The sequence below is a fragment of the Scleropages formosus genome, chromosome 4, assembly GCF_900964775.1.
Source record: "Scleropages formosus chromosome 4, fSclFor1.1, whole genome shotgun sequence".
Taxonomy (NCBI): domain Eukaryota; kingdom Metazoa; phylum Chordata; class Actinopteri; order Osteoglossiformes; family Osteoglossidae; genus Scleropages; species Scleropages formosus.
The window spans coordinates 31,840,366-31,860,300 of NC_041809.1; the positions used below are offsets into that span (position 1 = coordinate 31,840,366).

General features: G+C 41.3%; 1 protein-coding gene across 1 annotated transcript in view; it reads left to right on the forward strand.

The window, feature by feature from the left end:
* Positions 1–19,935, forward strand: part of LOC108934170 (follistatin-related protein 4-like) — a 129,439-nt gene that overhangs the window by 69,322 nt on the left and 40,182 nt on the right. Inside the window, exons 5-6 of the mRNA XM_018751700.2 lie at positions 17,882–18,072; positions 18,653–18,773. Of these exons, the coding sequence (XP_018607216.2) occupies positions 17,882–18,072; positions 18,653–18,773 (312 nt within the window). The remainder of the gene's footprint in view (positions 1–17,881; positions 18,073–18,652; positions 18,774–19,935) is intronic.

A 19,935-nucleotide genomic window follows, 5' to 3' on the forward strand; every position in this document is an offset into this window, starting at 1 on the left:
TGGTTTATTAAGGCTGTTTGATTGTTAATGAAACAAAACATATAACTATCCCCTGTTATATGGCCACTTTTTCTATGGCTATTCGCTGGGTAACCTTAATTTGCTGCACTCACCCCAGTATAAGGATTCTGTCCTCGGGAATTCTGTCTTTTTTATTGTCAAGTGTTTCCTATCATATGATCCAACTCAGGTTGCCCAGAGAGATTGGAAAGTCTAAGATACACAAACAGATGCATACAGACTGTGGGTGCTGGGAATAAACTCTGTTTCAGTCATGTTTACACAAATGTTGCCTTGCGTTCTCGTTTGCACATCCTTACTGATCAAAAGATGGGTAAAATAAAGTTGTCATCATAGTTAGTCCTCGACATACGCAACTTACAAAACCCTTTATTAATGACAGCCATCCCATCAGCCCTATATTGTTTTTGAGTTCCAACATTTGGTTTTATTATATGACTCCGTTCAATAATGTGTTATTATCTGAAAAGCTAATAATGGTGAAAAACTGGACAGGAGACAGGAGAATTAAAGGACAGGAGAATTATATTTCAGAAACTTTAACGGCGTGATACTTTTGAAAATGTATTTCATTTTATCTGTAAATAGTCTGCATTATAAATTGGAAAAATTATTTAACATAAAACATTAGTCCAGAAATGTATGTGACAACAGATAAAAACGCTTATATCTCAACATAACTGGGACTGAAAATCTGTTCATAATTCGTACTGTTTCTAAGTCCAAGCACCATGTCACATTTATTTATTCTATTTTGTCAACAGTTCATGCAGTGCAGGGTCTCAGTGTCAATCTGTACTGGAAACATCAGGTGTGATGCAGGGAGCACAGTCGATGGGAGGCCAGATTTTTTCATTATCTTTTATTAACACACAGCACCATTAAATTAATTAAATGAATTGAAGTTGTCTGCTTTAAAATAAAACAAAAAATATATCACCTCCAGAACTTCTTATTGAGTGTTTGTTCTGAATGAAATAGTGGAGTAGAGGAAGGAGAGTGAGCTATAGTATATTGAGCGACGGCATGGGGAGAACATATTGAAAAGTGTTTGACCTTAAATGCCCACTGCATGCCTCATGGTAAACTTTACTAAAACTGGCCAAAATTCATCACGTTTGTCAGCATTTGATTACTTTCCGTTGCCAATAAAAAACGCGTAATAGTCATACACCTCTGTTTATTCACCGGGTAGCTTCTGTAAAAGTCTTGGATATAGCTTTAATAAATAAAAAATATGCTGAATGAAACTTCTCCAGGACTGTACTTGCCCGAGGTGCTGCACCCACCCCCACCCCGTCGCCCACAGTACTGTTTGACTTTCTATTCTGACCAAGTGTGTTCTACTGTCATCTAATGGTAGCAAGTGGAAAGCAGACCATTTTAACTGAAAAAATTTGGGATGGACTGGAATAAGACAGGATAGGATAGGATAGGATAGGATAGGATGAGACAGCGTGTCATTAATCCCTGGGAAATTCACACACAGCAGTTTTTCACAACATAACACATGACAGGCATGACACATTTCCGTTTACACGTAGTCATTTAGCAGTCTCTTTTCTCCAAAGCCGCATACATCTCAGAGAAAAAATACAACTGTTTTACATCAACACAGCAACAAAGTGCAGTTACACCGATATAAGTAATCGATAACAAAATACAACATCCAGAAACACATAATCTTGAAATGTCTCGATAGCAGAATGAGGAAGAAATGCAATGAAAAATAAACAGGGAAACGTCCCTATCCGATTCGTTTATTGCAACGTAATTCAGAATTGTTCTTTTACCACGAAAATATGGCCACATGAAAGATTCATGGAAGCTGTATCACGTGTGGCAACGTGCCATTTGTACATGAACCCTTAACTTGATGTTCAAGTATGTCTTGTGCCGTTAGCAAGTAAAATGTAAATGGCCCAGCATTTCAAATGAAGATTGATTGCAACCCACTAAACAAAGTAGAATTGAAACATGTTTACCTCAATTGTAAATTAAAGCAAGCAAGCATGACAAGTGGTAGAATTTAAAATGCATTACCAGGTGCACAGACATCTGGGAAATTCTCCCCAGGTCAGGACAAGGATCCCTGCAATCTGCATTATTTACTGGTGTGTGGAACTGCCAGCCCATCCCTTGCTTCATTACATTACTGCTGTGGCTGCAGGTGCACTGGGTTTTGGGTGGCAATGGTTGGGGGGGGGGGCAGACAAAACTGTTCCAGGGTGGTGGTGCTACCAGCCAGGACTCCATCGGAATTTTGTCCTAAACACTGGCTTACAATGACTCGATACTGTATTATTAAAAATTGTTTGCCGGATAAGATTTTATATTCATTTAGGTGGCTGTATGGCGTTAATGTTGTACTATCCAATGCTTTTCATCAAGTGCAACTTTCAATATTTACATTTACATTTACTTTTATTTTAGCAGACACTTTTCTCCAAAGCGACTTCCAATGAACTCTATGTGGTGTTATGAACCCACACACCTTATTCACCGCGGTAACTTACACTGCTAGATACACTACTTACACTGGGTCACTCATCCATACATCAGCGGAACACACACTCTCTCTCTGTCACTCACACACTTTGGGTGAACCTCAACAGCATGTCTTTGGAATATCCTTTCCTGCCTTTATCTTCATTATCCCTGTTCTATTTTGTGTACGATGTGTAAGTTCAAGGAAGTTTTTTCAGATTTATATGCACTGTGAAAGTCCTCTGCTGTGTTTCTTAAATTCTTCGACACGGTAGGTGTTTGTTGGCCTCTTTTTACCCCCTCTCAAAACATTTCCACAGGTTACTTCAATTCGCGACTTTTTGGAGATGTTCCCAGTTTGCCCTATCTCAGCTTCTTTGAAAAAGACCTCCAGCCTGCGTCACTGCGGCCCTGGCTTGGGAGCAAACTGTATTCAGCTCCATAAGCAGCGCATCTCATTCAATAAGATCGAGCCGTTGAAAAACTCCACTTTCTTTAAACTGTTCTGTAAGTTGCAGCTGTAATGTTCCACGTGACTTGCTTTATCAGACGAGAGAATGATCAAGGGGCCTTCGTCCAGAAGAGCCCACATGACATTGCCCCACATTTAATGTGAAATATCACCCAAGATATTACCAATTACATTTCGGAAGCATCAGCAGATTTATAACGGTCTTGATCTTTGATAATTTTATGCAGCTAGCTGGACTTCAGTGTTTTTTTTTTTTTTTCTTTCCCTTTTGTGCTGTGCAGGCAATGTTAACAGGATAGTGTGGCCTGTATGGTTCAAGACAATATTTGCTCATTACTAATCTGTATAATGTACAACAGATGTGGAAGGTTCTGTAGCAGATGTTTCTACAACAGAAAAATTAGTCTTGGGAATTAGTCTATAAAATTGGTCTATTGAAAGAAAGTGTGGCCAAGAACCAGGCTACCTAAAGTACAAACCAAGTAATTAATGAACAATAAAAAACATTATTTTTCATTAGCTTACCTTTTTCCTTATTTTAAATTCACTGTGGCATTCTCCAATTAACCTTAAGTGCTGCAATATTTCGCATACAAGAGGTAACTCTGGACGCTGGTGTGAAATGCAGCCATGATTACAGAATTTGGTGTGTGATGTAGCCATGGTTACAGAAGATTAATATTAAAGAAGTAAAGCATATGCTAAAGAGAAAAGGAAAGAACAAGGCAGTCAAGTTGGACACGATGGCACCTCATCTCTCCTACACAACTGCCGCCCCTGCACCTGATCGAACTGAGTCTAGTTTGAGAAGTAAGAAGAAAGAACTGGATGGCAAAGATTAATTTGTTTTACTCAAATTACAATGTCATCAAGGAGCTGTACTTAAATTGCAAAGTCACGGTGGATCATGCAGTTTTAAGTTTTTGACCTCTGTATAATTTGTAATCATTCCCTCCTAAAAAACTTTGTACTGCGCTAATAATGTTGCCGGGAGAGATTACGGAGTTTGCCGAAGCATTTAAGCCAGTGTCAAATGTGTGTGTCTGTTAAATTGCATTTTGCTAAATTAACTTCAGTATCTCGCAGGAAATTTGAAAAAAAAAAACAAATACAGCGGAAAATTGTGCTGCAGTGTCATAGCAGGCAGAACTGACACCTCGCTACATGTGGACTGTGTTTTTGAAAATGTGCTTGGATCCAGCTCTGTCTCGGCAGAATTGTCATGTTCTCCTCTGGGTTTCCTCCCGCTGTCCAAAGATGTGTTTTGGGTGAACTGGTGATTTTAAATTGCTCGCACTCTGCGTATGTGTGCGTGCAATATCCTTGGAATTCCATCACCTAGCAATCTATTCTCATGAGCATGGGCTCCAGACCACCATGGCCCTGTACTGGGTAAGTGGTTTCTAAAAATGAACACTGCAGGAGAGTGTAAGGCATAAAAGAGAAGTAAAGTATTAAAATGGTAGGATTATGTATTCAGTTTTGGCACCAACTCTTTTAAATGCAATGGATTTGTGTGTTTCCTGCCTCCAATCCTATGCTACTTAGTTTGTGGCTCTGGATAAATTCTACTCTAACCGGATAAGTGATGCCATTGGTAAATTGTGGGCATCCAGGTTCAAGTCCCTGCTCTGCCACATAAATCATTTGTTGTGATGAGGCCCAGGATACACAGACTGACCCACGTTTCCTTGGTGGATGTATTACCAGTGGTTCTTTCGCCCTCTTATCAAACCGGCTATAGGGCTGCAGGAGGAGCTGGGTAAATCTGGGTCAATACGTACTCGCTTTGTCGAGAAGTGTGATTTATAAAAATAAACAAAATTGAAAAATAAATTAAACCGAATGTCAGTGAGCAGAGAAATAGTCACACCTCCCCACGATGCTTCAGAAGCAATTGACTCACAGTTGGCACATTAGAAGAGGCGCGTACCTGTGTTTAGCTGTCACATGGTGGCACAGCTTTTGTGGGTAATTGTTATACATAACTGTAAAACAAAATTAAAGTCATAAAGTATACAGAAGCACATCTAAGTCTGACCCTAGCTCTTTCTGTGTGGCGTTGCTGTGTGACGTTGCATTTCCTCTGGTTATTAATTTCGTTCTTTGCCCTATAGACATATTCGCAAGGTCAACAACTGCTAGATATGTAAGATATACAAACAGTTTTTTTTTGTTGTAAACATATAAAAACAAATATTTAAGCATTTATTTCGGTTTGGATTCACACTGATGTGTTGTAAATACAACACATATTTACACTGATAATGAGGTACGAAAAGAGAAAATGTAACAAGAGCAAGAAGAGTTTTTCGTAGAGATAGAAAAACAGTCCAAGCTACACTTCCAGAATTATTTTGGCATCTCTGTGGATTTGATGGAACTCAGCCACAGATTTCAGTTTGGGGCAGAATGCCAAAATAAATTGAGAATTGTCTTTGTATTTATTTTCCATCATATGTTTCAGCGGCAGCCGTGTTGGTTCTTCGTTGGCTCACTGCGGCAGAAGGGAATTTAACAGGGGAGTCATGGTAACTCGGTGTTTGTTAGCTGTAACCAAGGCAGGGTACCAGTCGTGTACATTATGTGTGTATTTGGCAGGTGCGGTATGCAATTGTGTGTGCATGCCTCTGTGAGTGTGTCACGGTTTCCTTTTTGAAGGCTTTATGACTGTAAAAAATACATACCCACACTTTCTAAACCGCTTGTCCCATACGGGGTCACGGGGAACTGGAGCCTGACCCAGCAACACAGGGCGTAAGGCTGGAGGGGGAGGGGACACACCCAGGACGGGACGCCAGTCTGTCTCAAGGCACCCCAAGCGGGACTCGAACCCCAGACCCACTGGAGAGCAGGACCCGGTCCAACCCACTGCACCACCGCACCCCCCCTGTAAAAAATAATTATAATAAATTTAGGTTACAGTTCAGCACTACATATATTGTGCATGTGCTTATGAATTATTAATTTGATAATTATTAATTTGTACCTGTTTTACATACTCCAGAGAGTTTGAATGCAAAAATCATGTTCTGGCAGTTTCGTGCAGTAATTATACTGTGTTTTACATATCCGCTTCCCTTATGATTAATTATGTGGAGTTCAGAAGACCCTTGGGAGATATGCTAGCATTAGAGTCAGAAAGTGCTCACATTCCACATGAGTACAATCATAGTTTCTGCATAACAAGAAACAGCATGCCAAATGGCTTCATTTTTCAAGTGAAAATCATGTAACTATTGCATTTGAAAATTCTCATTAGGCATTTAATGGATCCAAGTAGTATCTGACCATATTTTTTTTTATCTTTGAAGCTCCTTTGCAGTAGGGTGGCTGGTGGCTGGTGGCGTGGTGGTTGGGGGGGCAGCCTTTGGCTCCACGGGTCGCAGGTTCGATCTGCGGCTGTAGTGCCCTTGAGCCAAGTACTTGCCCTGTCTATTGCTTCAGTAGCCCAGTTGTGTAACTGGGTGCGTAGCTGTCACCTTGCGATGGCCTGGTGTCCCGTCCAGGGTGTACCCCTTCTGCCTTGCGCCCAAAATTTCAGGGAGAGGCTCTGGCTTGCTGTGAACCTGCTTGGGACAAATAATTATTGAAATTGGTTGGCTGGCTTCTTTGCACTTATATAAATAAGAAGAAGAGTAGTGAGTGTGGTGATCTTTAAGGACTATAACTTGAAGAATATTACCACCAGGGACAGCTGGTCGTATAGTGGTTAGGGCTACTGCCTTTTGACCCAAAGGTTGCAGGTTTGCTCCCCACCCCTGGCTGTAGTACCCTTGAGCAAGGTACTTACCTGAAATTGCTCCAGTAAAATGTGTCACTGTGTGAGAAGAGCACTCTATAAAAAATAAAATAATAATAATAATAATAAAAAAATTAATCACCTGTATAAAGGGGTTAATAATTGTAACCTTAACATTGTAAGTTGCTTTGGGGAAAGTGTCAGATAAGTGAATAAATGTAAATGGAGGTGTTATAGGTGGCATCATGGCTCCGTGAGTTGAGCTGCTGTCTTGCTGTGCCTGGGTGACTCAGTCTGTGTGGAGTTTGCATGTTCTCCCCATGTCTGTGTGGGTTTCCTCCGGGTGCTCTGGTTTCCTCCCACAGTCCAAAGACATGCTGTTCAGGTTCACCCATAGTGTGTGAGTGACAGAGAGAGAGAGAGTGTGTGTGTTCCACTGATGTATGGATGAGTGGTCCAGTGTAAGTAGCGTATCTAGCAGTGTAAGTCACCACGGTGAATAAGGTGTGTGGGCTGATAACACTACATAGAGTTCATTGGAAGTTGCTTTGGACAAAAGCATCTACTAAATAAATAAATGTAATGTAATGCTGTAGTAACCTTGACTAAGATACTTAACTTGAGTGGCTCCAGCAAAGTACCTCCTAATACACAGTGGAATAATAATACCACACGCACTGACTACGTTCTGCAGGAACGACAATCCATTCCATACTCCAATTCCATATGCATCCCCTCAACGAGGCTATTTCTATTTGCTTTTATCATCGTCTTTAATCTCGATACGTTGCTGCTGCCGGGAATTAAAAAGCATTTGTCAGGGTTTTAATTAAGGTTTTGTCAATGGACTCCAGTCCTCCCCCCATTCTCAAATTAGTCATTCGAATGAGCTGGACAGCCAAGGGGGAAACTGTGCTGAAAATGCTGTCGTGTGTGTGTTAAAATCATCCAGTCTGCCACATTTTTGACTGTGACTCATCGTAATTTAATTTCAGATTTAATAAAAAGCCCATAAATGTGCTACGGACAATGAAACGATTTGCGACCATAGATCAGTCAATCCACTTGAGCTGTAAGCCCAGGTCTGTGATTTTCCTGACCTGCTACTCAGAGTAGGAGCTTTACAGGGGAACCTGGTGAACAGAGCGCTGGCGGGTATTTAGCTTTTAAAACAAGCCATTTGGTTGAACGCCAGAGGCTGATGAAGATATTGCCACTATAGAACATGCACCGTTTTACTTCCATTTCTCAAAATGATGCCCTGCGCTATAGATTTCCAGGTGCACTATAATGTGTCGCCCGCGTGTCGTGTCACCGACATCACGGAATTGTTTATGGAGCTCAGGGTTCAAGGAGCAAAAAAAAAAAAAAAAAAAATCTGTTTTTGTTTCACCAAGCAGTGACTGTTTGCATAAAAGTGGGGAATATATCTAAAACCACCTGAGCTGTGTGTCCTCAATCAGTTTGCCCTGCTTTCTCTATCAGTCACTGCGGGTGACAAGTGGAAAGTGCTGCAGGGGAGACACGTTTAACTGGGAGAGAACCCAGCCCTGCATCGCGCCCACCACACAGACAGCTCTTTGGAAATGGCTCTTTCTTCCAAACTTTTCTCCACTCTCAAGTTTTAAATTTTAGTGAATAGTCAGAGTTGTAGAACTCCATTTAGCATCCCTTGTACTTTTTTCGTAAATTATCTTTTTCACGATGTGATACAAATCTTCCATGTAGAAGGAGCTCTGTCTGTAAACTAGCAAACATATTTAGTCAACATTACGTGTTTTCTCAGCTTGATTATATCACTGATACGTACAGATTTACAGTACAGCGGTTTTCTTTACATTTTAATGTGGCTTATTTACTTTGTATGATGAGTTATAATGTATTTTACTATTGGGTGGCACAGGGGGTAGTGCTGCTGTCTCAGAGCACCTGGGTGGTGCAAGAGGACAAGGGTTCAATTCCTGCTCGGTCTCTGTGGTGTTTGCATGTTCTCCCCTGTGTCTGCATGGGTTTCCTCTGGGTGCTCTGGTTTCCTCTCACAGTCCAAAGACATGCTGTTCTGGTTCACCCATAGTGTATGAGTGACAGAGCTGTGTTCTGCTGATGTATGGATGAGTGACCCATTCTAAGTAGTGTATCCAACAGTGTAAGTCACCTTGGTGAATAAGGTGTGTGGGCTGATAGCACTACATAGAGCTCATTGGAAGTCACTTTGGAGAAAAGCATCTGCTAAATAAATAAATGTAAAAATGTAAATAGGTGGCACAGCAGGTAGCACCAGTGCCTCACAGCTCGTGGGCTGTGTTTTTGTATGTAAGTTTGCGTCTTCTCCCTATGTTTGCGTAGCCTTCCTCCGGCTGCTCTGGCTTCCTCCCGCAGTCCAAAGACTGGCGAATTTGTGACTCTGAATTGCCCTCACTGTGTGTATCCGTAAGCGAACCGCTGTGTGTGATTGTCCTGCGATGGACTGCAATTCTATTAAGTGTTCATGGCCTCATATGCTATGCTTCTGGGATGGGCTCTGGACCAACACAGTGCTGGACTAGACTGGTAAAATACAGCATTTTATTGATAATGAATGAATGGGTGATCTGGGTTTGTATTATTTTACAATATGTACTATAGACACTGTACTCTGTTTATTCTAAGCACAAGTCCAAGTCCAAATGGCTTCTATGTCCTGAACTGGTAATAGACATTTTGGCTTTAGTGCTGGATCAACCCCCAGTCCCCCATAAATTGCCACTGCACTGTACTCTAGGGTACTATAGGGAGAATATTTAATGTTAATAGTCATCTAATGATCAGAAAAAATAACAAAATGCAAAGAAAAAGGTATCAATGGTCGAAGTGTGATATACACAGACGTGATGATACGGGTGAAAATGTGATGTTTCAGGCATGGGTCTTTCATCAGATGGGTTACAATGCGTGTTCACAGGTGTTTTGGTGATTGCGAATATATATACAGAAGTCTGTTAAGTTAGCAAAATTTATCGCAGCAGCCTTGTTTAGATGAGTAAGCAACAGTAACGCAATGAGACCAGTGATGCATCACCTCCTGTGTGCTCTGTGCAGTCAACCTGTATTATTTGTCATGAGAGCAGCTCATTTTAAAATTGCCCTTGAAGGTTGAGTCTCAGAGTAGTGGTTTCATGGGTCAGTACCAGAGACCACAGTAACAGCAGGAAGTCAAGTTTCATTGGCAGGTGTTTCAGCTAATAACAGTCCTGGCGGAGACTGTGAGCATATTGCATACTGCTATATGCCAAGGAAGGACGAGTAAATATCCAATAATTTTGAAGGTGAAAAGCAAATATCAAAGAATAGCCTCATGAAATTGTAATGTTTAAGGAAAGATTAGACCCAGCAGTGGGGCCCAATTTAGTCATGGTAATGTGACTGGCACGGTCGATGAGTGGACCGCATGGGGAAAGGCGGCACGGTGAAAATGCTCTACAGCAGGGTATAGCTGCTCCGTTTCCAAATTCAACCTGCTATTGCCTCCTGGCCAGTTACAGTGTAGCAGCTGTATAATGCCACCCAGATCCTTTTCAGAGCTCTGCTCGAAAAAGAAGCAGGGTGTGATGTCTAGATGTATAGAGTAGTAACAGTGCATTTCAGTGGTTTTCCTTTATCATCTCAGGAAAGGTTGCTCTGGAATCTCTTAGGATCCCATGAGAGTTCTGGCGGATGGATTCAGAAAACAAGAAGATCCACATAAGCTTTTGGCATCATAGAATAGAATGGCAGAGAACATACATTCATAGATATCCAAGTTGTTCGTTCAGTGTTCTTATTTAATCAGTTAAAATAAGTGTTGTATTCCACTGTCATTGTCATTGTTTAATGTGTATAATTCTAATAAATCAATAGTGGGCATAGGGGACTGTGGTGGTGCAGTGGGTTTGGCTGGGACCTCCTATGTAGTAGGTCTGGGGTTCAAGCCCTGCTGGGGGTGCCTTGTGACAAACTGGTGTCCTGTCCTGGGTGTATTCCCTTCACCTCCTGGGTTAGGCTCTGATTTGTTGTGATCTTGCAGTTTCAGCCAGTGTGTGTAAGTATGTGGCATTGACTGTTAGCACATACAGCAACATAGCTTGGGGTACCCCAAAGAATTTGTAAGTAAATAACCAATGATAATGTAAGTGTAATGTCAAGATGGAGCTGAAATCTCTACAGAATGAAGGGCTGTTTAGATTTCCAAACACTGACAATGCATTTATTATTTAAGCCACTTGTTAAACATGACCTCCAAGACAAAACAATTCTTGAGTTTGCTTAGCATAGAGCACCACGAAGATTGTTTCTAGATTACCTGATGCCAAATGACAAATTTTGCTCTGATGGATCATGGCAGGGTTCAGTTTGCTGCAGCATCTCATTGACCTCCTCCGATCCAGATCTGATGAAAAAACATATCTGTCTGCTTTACACTGTGAAAGTGTAACGCTGCGTTGCATAAGACAATCTATAAATGCTGTTATCATTCACACTGAGTGTAATTCTCCTAAGTGGATGATATTTTAATGAGTAATGACTGGGGGATTCTGTGGCTTGACAGAAAGCTGCTTTAGCTTCAGAGGAATGAGTGGGATGTTATTGCCTTTAAGACTGTTATCGCCCCGTTATCTCTGCAGGATAAGGAAGGCTGCTCTGTTTGGACAGCTGAATTGCCTCCCAAGAATTAATGCTTGTCATATCATCTGATTATTATAATCCAGGCAACGTGGCAAGTCTATTGGGTGTCATATCACTTTTCGTCTTAACCTCCGTCACCATGCCTGTAGTAAAAACAGATAATGAGACACTGAATGTGCCCTTTTTTTTGTCAAAAAACTCAAATTTTGTCAGAATTTTTTAAAAAAAAAAAGTAAAGTCTAATAATTGTTTTCATTGTATTTTTGTTTAATGGGGACATTTTTATGAAACTTGTTCCCTACTTGTTCTCACAAATCACCTAAGGTTCAGAGACTATACCCTTGGGAATGCCAGGGAAGATCCACTGCATTTTCACTCTGTTCTCATCCTGGGGACAAAATTTACCTCATGTTCAAAGAAATTGTCACCCTGAAACCCAATTATCCGGTGGAAGTGTCGAATCACACAGCACAGATTATCCCTTGAAGTGGTTGTGCAGCACATGGTATCAGGTCTGTAGTCTCAAGGAACGGGCCAATAAAGGTCCTAAAATGACAAAGAAAGTCTTATTTAACCAAATCACTGTTTAACTGTGGGAAAAGAGTGTTTTGACAACAACAAAATGACAAGCTCTTGTGTTGATGCTTAGCAAAGTCTTTTATTTCCCTTTCCTTAACACCACAGTCTCATGCTGTAATATAACAATTTAGTTGTACCCTATATAGATGTATTACATGTGAGGATTGATTTATATGAAAGCTTTTAACTGCAAACATCTTTATTGAATATATATTTATAAGAGAAATATCATCTTTCGTTTTCACAACAGCTGTATCTGATTTAATGTTTTATTTTGAAGACATTGTGTATGTATAGTTGAATATTTTATCGTATTTAAGCTGGGTGGAAAAAAAAGCCAAAAGAGCAGAGCTTTGTCTTAATTTTGGAATTTTTTTTTTTTTTTTTAACGGATTGCTTGGACTTCTTCTTCTTATACACAATCCATCTGTAAAGCGAAGTCCGTTCAAGCAGCATCACTCAGCGGTGGTGTCTTTAACATACCAGCATGTCACACGTTGCGTCTCTGTTCCAGAAACTGTCTGTCCAAGGTCACCGCTTTTGCAGAAACAACTAACAGTGGCTAGGGGTTGGTTGGCGAAGGGGGTCCTCCGCTCCATCGGAGGTGGTGGAGCTCTGCCACCGGAGCAGCTACCCAAGCAATTTAGAGACCCCCCCCCTCCCCCCACTCCCTATTCCCGTGGGACTGCGCCTACAGCTCAGAGAACAGTTTCTGGAAGCCAGGAGATTACTGCGGCTGGCATTGCAGGTGTGGGGGAGAAGTTGATGCTGAAAATGTCATCAGCACCCAGACCTGTGTTGCTAATCTATTAGCCATGTGTTTGGTGGCTCCGCGGTTATTTCCCCCTCATTTACTTTTACGCTGCAGCAGCTCAGCAGTTGTACCATGCTCTATGTTCAGTTGTGTGTCCCATAGTTTTATCCTTTTACATTTACATGTATTTATTTAGCAGATGCTTTTATCCAAAGCGACTTCCAATGAACTCTATGTAGTGTTATCAGCCCTGTCAGAACCTCGTACCAATCGACCGCACCTGCCCTGAATTATAGCAGCAGGGTATAAAGGAAGCCGTGCTGGCTCACCTGGTAGCAGAACCTCCTTGAGTCAACCTGCTTCTCCTGTGATAGCGAAAGAACCCCACTTAACCTCTTGTCCTTCCAGTCCCTTTTCATCCTTTGCCCTTCATTTCCTGCCTTCCCAGTTTCAGATCTCCTGCTTCGCCTGATCTACTTAGATTCCTGTCTCGTCCCAAGAAAAACCCACGCCTGCCCCCGACTACAATCCTTGCTTCCTCCTTGTTTTGGTTTACACAATAATCAAACCTGCACTTGGGTCCAAACCAGCTCCTGGGACTCCCACTCTCATCCCTGACAAGCCCACACACCTTATTCACGACAGTGACTTACACTTCTAGATACACTACTTACAATGGGTCACTCATCCATCCATCCATCCATCCATCCATCAGTGGAATACACTCACACACTATGGGGGAACCTGAACAGCATGTCTTTGGACTGTGGGAGGAAACCAGAGCACCCAGAGAAAACCCACAGAGACACAGGGGCAACATGCAAACTCCACACAGACCGAATGGGGATCAAACCCATATCCTTTCACACTACACAGGCGCTGTGAGACAGCAGCGCTATTCACTGTGCTACCATGCTGCCTTTTACAAGGCCACGGCTAAGCCCTGTAAGATAAAACAGGCACAAACCCGATAGATGAGGATGTGTTGGCTCCACTTGAGTATGTAGATGCACTGGTGTTTTTGTGTGTGTCGTGGCAGTACATTTGAAGCCCAGTGACCGTCTTTGGGCACGAGCTTGACATTTTTACCGTACGCTACAGCCAAGTGCAACATCTGTCTCAATGGCCTTCTTCTGAAATACACACAGTCTGTCAGAGAAGTCCTTTACGCTCAACAAGCACCGTGAGCGCAAAGGTAGGATTCAATATATCGTGCCTGACATTGTAGAGAAAGGATCGTGTGACTTTTTGCACCCCTGGACTGTAGTTAGTTGCATTTGACAGATTAGATCTAGTTTTTTGCCCTTGCCGGAGCGCTGAACCTTTCGCTGTAAAGTAAAATAATTTACAGCGACAAGTTTCGCACATTTGCATCGTCTGCACGGAGGATTAACGCGTGATGAACACACACCAGAGTGTCCGTTCCAAACTGGAAACACCCTTTTGTTTATTATGGCCCAGGCCTTATCCAGTTCAGCGCAGAGCAAACAGAGGAAGTTGCAAGAGCATGAGCCCTCCAAACTCCTTCCCTTCCACTGCAGTAATTCTTTTTCTGGCAATTTGCTCTCATTTACTGGGTCCCTGGGAGTAGAGCCCTCCCTGTTTGCTAAATGGTGCCTTGCAGATGCAGCCACCGATTCAAGAACATCATTGCTCCCTCGGAGTAAATATTCATCGCTCCGTCACTGGCAAAAGAGTTGATCACGTACCAACCATTGCAAGGTCAAGCAATCGTAGTCTGCCATCACTGCATGTTTTTTGTCACACATGAGGACAGAGGAAAGCATTTTCATTAGTGGTTATGAGCAAAGATGTTCAAAAGGAAATCGACTGCAGGTAATAAGTATACAGTACATTGATGTTTCTCTAGGCTACTAAAGGGTTTTAAAAGGCTTAGATTCTCTCTTGCATTTTGTTGTAGATATATTTCCCTCCCAAGGACACAGATGGTAAAAATATGGAAAACATACTGCCTTGAAGTGCTTTATTACATGGGGGCAAAGGTTTTATTTTTCAGGGAAAGCTGCATTTTCGCTATGATATAATATGATAGCCACACCATTCACCCGTGGACAAAGTTGGCGAATGAAAGGCATCTCCTAGGATTCAAAGCAATTTGCTGTGCGCTAATAGGAAAGGGTTAGGAGGTTATGAGTGTCAAAAACAAGCACTGCAGAAGAGGGGGAAAATGAGAAATGTGTACTTCACAAAGCCGTTTTCTTATTCATATTCATTTTTTCAAAGGTACCTTGAAAGTCCAAAAGCAACATAGTATGAAATGAAAAATGAAGTGCGCTGGTAGACCTTTTGTGATTTTTTTTTTAATTTACTTTAAATCAACAAATTGCTGGAACAGCGTGTTGCTTTACAGTGTAAAATATGTAAAATTCAGCCGTGCATGTAAAAGAAAAAAGTAATTATGTCTTCATTAAACATGAGAATCCATGCTGCAGGTTCAGTGTGTTACTTTAAATGTAGTGTATGACTCCTCGCAGTGGGTTGGACCACAGTGTTGCTCTCCGGTGGGTCTGGGGTTCGAGTCCCGCTGGGGGTGCCTTGCGATGGACTGGCGTCCCGTCCTGGGTATGTCCCCTCCCCCTCTGGCCTTACGCCCTGTGTTACCGGGTAGGCTCCGGTTCCCCGCAACCCCGTATGGAACAAGCGGTTCTGAAAATGTGTGTGTGTGTGTGTGTGTGTGTGTGTATGACTCCTCGACTTCCATAATTGTCCATACCAAGGTATGACTGTTATTAAGTTTTATGTGCAACAGAATTTGTTGTGTTATATGTGCCTGAAGTGTCTCCTCAACAGCAGATACAGCAGTAAATTTCAGAATACATTGCCATATTTCATAAAAGACTACTCCAGTAAAAAACTGAATGACAGCCTAAGAACCCTGGTCCTATCGCCAGTGTCACCTGGAAATCAACTATAAATGTTTTTTTAAAAAATGGCCTGGCTGCAGTTAATGCCTGTTTTCTTTCCCTCCAAAATTATCCCAGATAATTATTTATAGAACAAAAATGAAAGTGAACATTAGACCAGGTTACAATGCAAAAATGCATTATTAACCAGGCTACAATGCAGTGGAAAGGTTGAATATCATAAGGAATATTGGTGGTGTGGAAAGGTGTGTGTGTGTGTGTTATAGAAATGTCAATTCTACCTGCTTTTAATGAACAGCACAGGGTCACAACAATGCACAGGTAGACACAATACGCAAGGAAATTGCACTTCCACATACGCAGAACAAGGGCTCAAGGTCAAACGGTTACAAAACACCACCAGCATGATTACATAGCAGTTTTTTTTTTTTTTTTTTTTTCCCCAGTACTGGTACCTGACATTTTTAAAAGCTTGTGTTTTGTGTTTATTTCCATGTGAACAGGTTCCCTCTGATACAAAAAGACAGAATTTGGGACAGACCTCCAGGTTAAGCTTGTTGGGTCCAAATGCCTCAAGTGAACGTCTGTCACTGTTTTAGAAAGATTTTAACCTTTCCGCCCAAGAACCTACTGAAAAGTTCACCCATTGATAGAACAAGATGGTTTTTCAACTTTAAGTGCTCCTTCACATTCTGTGACATCACTCACTGCAACACTGTGTCTTGAACAATTCTGTGGTTTGCTGGTGGCCCCATCCAGAAAGGATTTAGCCAAGGTCTTGACACCAGTGCCAGATACTTTTACAGGTAGCACACGTTAGGTTATGACACCTTCTGAAAAAAAAAAATGCATAGGCGATTGGGGGTTTGGGATTAATGGCGTGTCATAACAACTTGTCCCGAACCGCCATTGACCTTTCTCATAGAACGCAGGCTTGATAGATGTACTTCATTAGGGAGTTTTGACTGGGAAATGGAACCCCTCCCTATCTCCATGGCAGGCTCATCAATGATTGATCAGCAAGAGAATGAAGAAAAAGAAAAAAAAAAGAACAGGCGGGATTAATCAGATTAATATTAAGCCCATGAATATAAATCTGAACGGTGTCTCAGTATGAAATCTAAAGATATGTTTGCATAGGCAGGAATGAGGCCATGGACTAAATGAATGGGAGGCCCTCAAAAAGGTGTTAGCTGCTGAACCAGGGCATGTGTCTGTGACAAAAAAAAAAAAAAAAAATTGGCTCAAGAATAATATTCATTAGGCAACCTGGTTGTATTGTGAACCTGGAAACTGTACAGTGGTTTACTATTAAAAAGGGATAAAGCAAGTTGCTGTAATGAAGTGCCCAGCCTCAGTAGGCATATTAGCGTGCACAGTAATAGGCACTTCATAATGCTCTGGGAGAACACTAGGTATAAGATATGGAAGCTATAGAGGTTTCTTTTTTTTTTACATTTCCTTGTTTGTATCAATTAGCCACAATTCACGCTCAGCGTTCGAATTAGACGCTATAAGTCTGTGTGCTGTGTTTGGGGAGGGGGGTAGTTCTCAGACGGACTAGGAAGGCATTGATCTCAATAAGCCTTTTAATTTTTAATTTTGTTCACTTGCCACCCTTTTTTTTTGCGCACAGAGCCGTGTCCTATAAACAAAGAAAGATTTTCTTCATTTTGAGTCTGGTCTGAAAGAGCCTCACAGCGTGTGGCTCATGTTTGCATAATTTTATTTCAAGTAAGGAATAAACACTTTCCTTTCTTGATTAATCATGGTTGTTTTCTCCTTCCACACACTTATCAGTGCCGGCGCTCTAAAGTAATGCACATTTAGCTGAATTAAAGCCGTGTTGTTGGTGAAATATGTGTGATAATCCAAAACAATAAAAATGAAAATATGAAAACATCTTAATGGGAGGTATTTAGGATTTGCCATGCGTATTGCAGTACTACATAATTAATTGCACCACTATTGACTGTGTGGGACTTGACACTGATTGTTGCTTTAATGCAGTAAATGATTGTTAACCTCAGAAAGGAGAAAAAAATACATTTCTGGGTAGAAGGTAGCTTGCTGGATAGAACTGTCATGTTGTTATCTAGAAGCCCCTTGTTGAAATCCCTGATCCTGCTCCAGGAACCTTGATCAGTGCACTTACCCAGAATTGCTCTAGTTAAAATACACTGCTGTAAAAATGGGTAAATCATCTGAACAGCACTCTCCTGGCAACACACTACCAGCCCTCGTTTCACTTTAACCACAAGTGTTCTAAAAACATCATTTTGTTTCTGCTTTCTTCCTAGGTGACACATGCACAATGGCAGACTACAACAAACTGAAGGTCTTGCTTCTGAACATGCATCCGAAAAACCAGAGCAGTGAAGTTTTAACACAAGAAAAGCGCATGGACCAGAAGAGGAATCTGGTGGACACCATGTTCATGTACTTAGATGCAGACCAGGATGGGCATGTTGACAGTGAAGAACTGGCCCAAGTAGGTATCCAGTTGAAAAGATCATAAAGTAGCATGTATTATTGTTGTGATGGAAAGATGAAGTCTTGTTTATGATGTCAATTCTGAACTCAAGTGACCCTAATAGTACCACAATGATTAGTAAAAGCGCTGAAAGTGTTGTTTTGTAGCTCAAATGATTCTTTTACCCATTTTACTTATTTATATAGCTGGATATTCACTTGAAGCAACTGAGGTCAATTAAATTGTGCAGGAGTCCTTACAGCAGGTTGTTTCCTTGGACTTGACCATAAAACCCCCTGGTTACTAGTGCATGTCCTCAATAACTACACTACCTGCTGCCCGAATAGTGCTGATGATTGCCGTGCTTTAATGCGGAACCAACAGTAAATTGTCAACACAGTCTATGTTGTCTTACACCCTACGTTTCCTCCAGATGACTGCAACACTAATTGAAAGTGGATGAATGGGAGGATGTAATGAATTGTGAATGATCTGAAAGTCATATCCATTCATTGTACTATTAGTTAACTTTAATTAAGAGGACTTCAGTAGGCACAGTCTGAGGCCTACGGCTGTTTCGGTTTAATTTCCTGCTTAGATATCCATGAAAGACCGCCTGGAGGACAGCTTGCTGGAGTGCACCATGCAGGACCTGCTTCGATACGATGACTACAACAACGATGGGCTCCTCACCCTGCAGGAGCTCTACACTGCATTCCGTGAGTCCTGTCTTTAATGCTGTACACGGCAAGAAAGCAGTGCCTTGTTGTTGACGTAGGTGACTGGGTTTACCTGTAATACACCATGCCATTTACACCATTCCCATTTTTTCCTAATCAGGGAGTTATACCTGTTGCACTTAGAAATATAATTTCTGGAAAAAATGGAACAGTAACCTGGCAAATAGATCATGTACACTATTAAAAGCTAATCATATATTCCAAATATGTGATTACGGGTCATAGACCGAACACAGTGGAGAAACAAAAACCAGCACTGCAGAGCGTGATTTTTGCAATATATTTTTGTTTCCTTAAATTTGTTTTAAATATGTCATTAAACTTGTAATAAAATAAGACTTTGCAAATGCATGGTCTTACAAAAAAGATATACAATTTGACAAAGTCTAATTAAATATATTAATCAACCCATTAGTAATGGCATGTAGACATTTTGAAATTTTTATCTCTTGGGGTAAAAGCTAGGCCCATTAAGCCGCACTAGTCATTAAGCATAGTAATGACTGGTTTTAGTGGAATCATTGTTGTCATTATACAGTTATGTTCCTTTTAGCATCCAGATGGCCTGCATTAACACTTTCATACTTTCACACGGGGACTTCTCAAAGGTTGTTAACGGCTGGGAAGACGAGTGAAGAGGGACCGATTAAACATGCTGTTCATTAAATCTTGCTGCTATTCACTGTGAGCGTACATGGGGCAAAACTTGCAGCAGAGGTTTCAGGTGACATAAATGTTGAACTCAATGAAGCTGGGTTCAGGGATCATGATCGCAGCAGATCCCAAAAATTAGCCATGGAATTCCAGAAGAGACAGGTTCTCTGACACGATATGTTAGAGAGCCGCAATGGATTAGTTAGATGACATCCAAAACAAAACTGCAATCTGTTCTTCTTGTGTGCTGAATTCCTAGCACTAGTGAAATAGTTAGGATGTATCTTAAATCTTCAGCGAATTATCTGTATGCACGCAGATCACTATGGATATCTTGAGAATCGCGATATTTATATTTTGGCTAACGGGAATAGGGAATACAAAGGGTGCAGAACGTACTAGCCCATGAATCATCAACACTTGACCTGACAACCCTGCTATTTATGCTGACTTATTTGTATTAAATTTCCCTGAATTAATTTTCCTA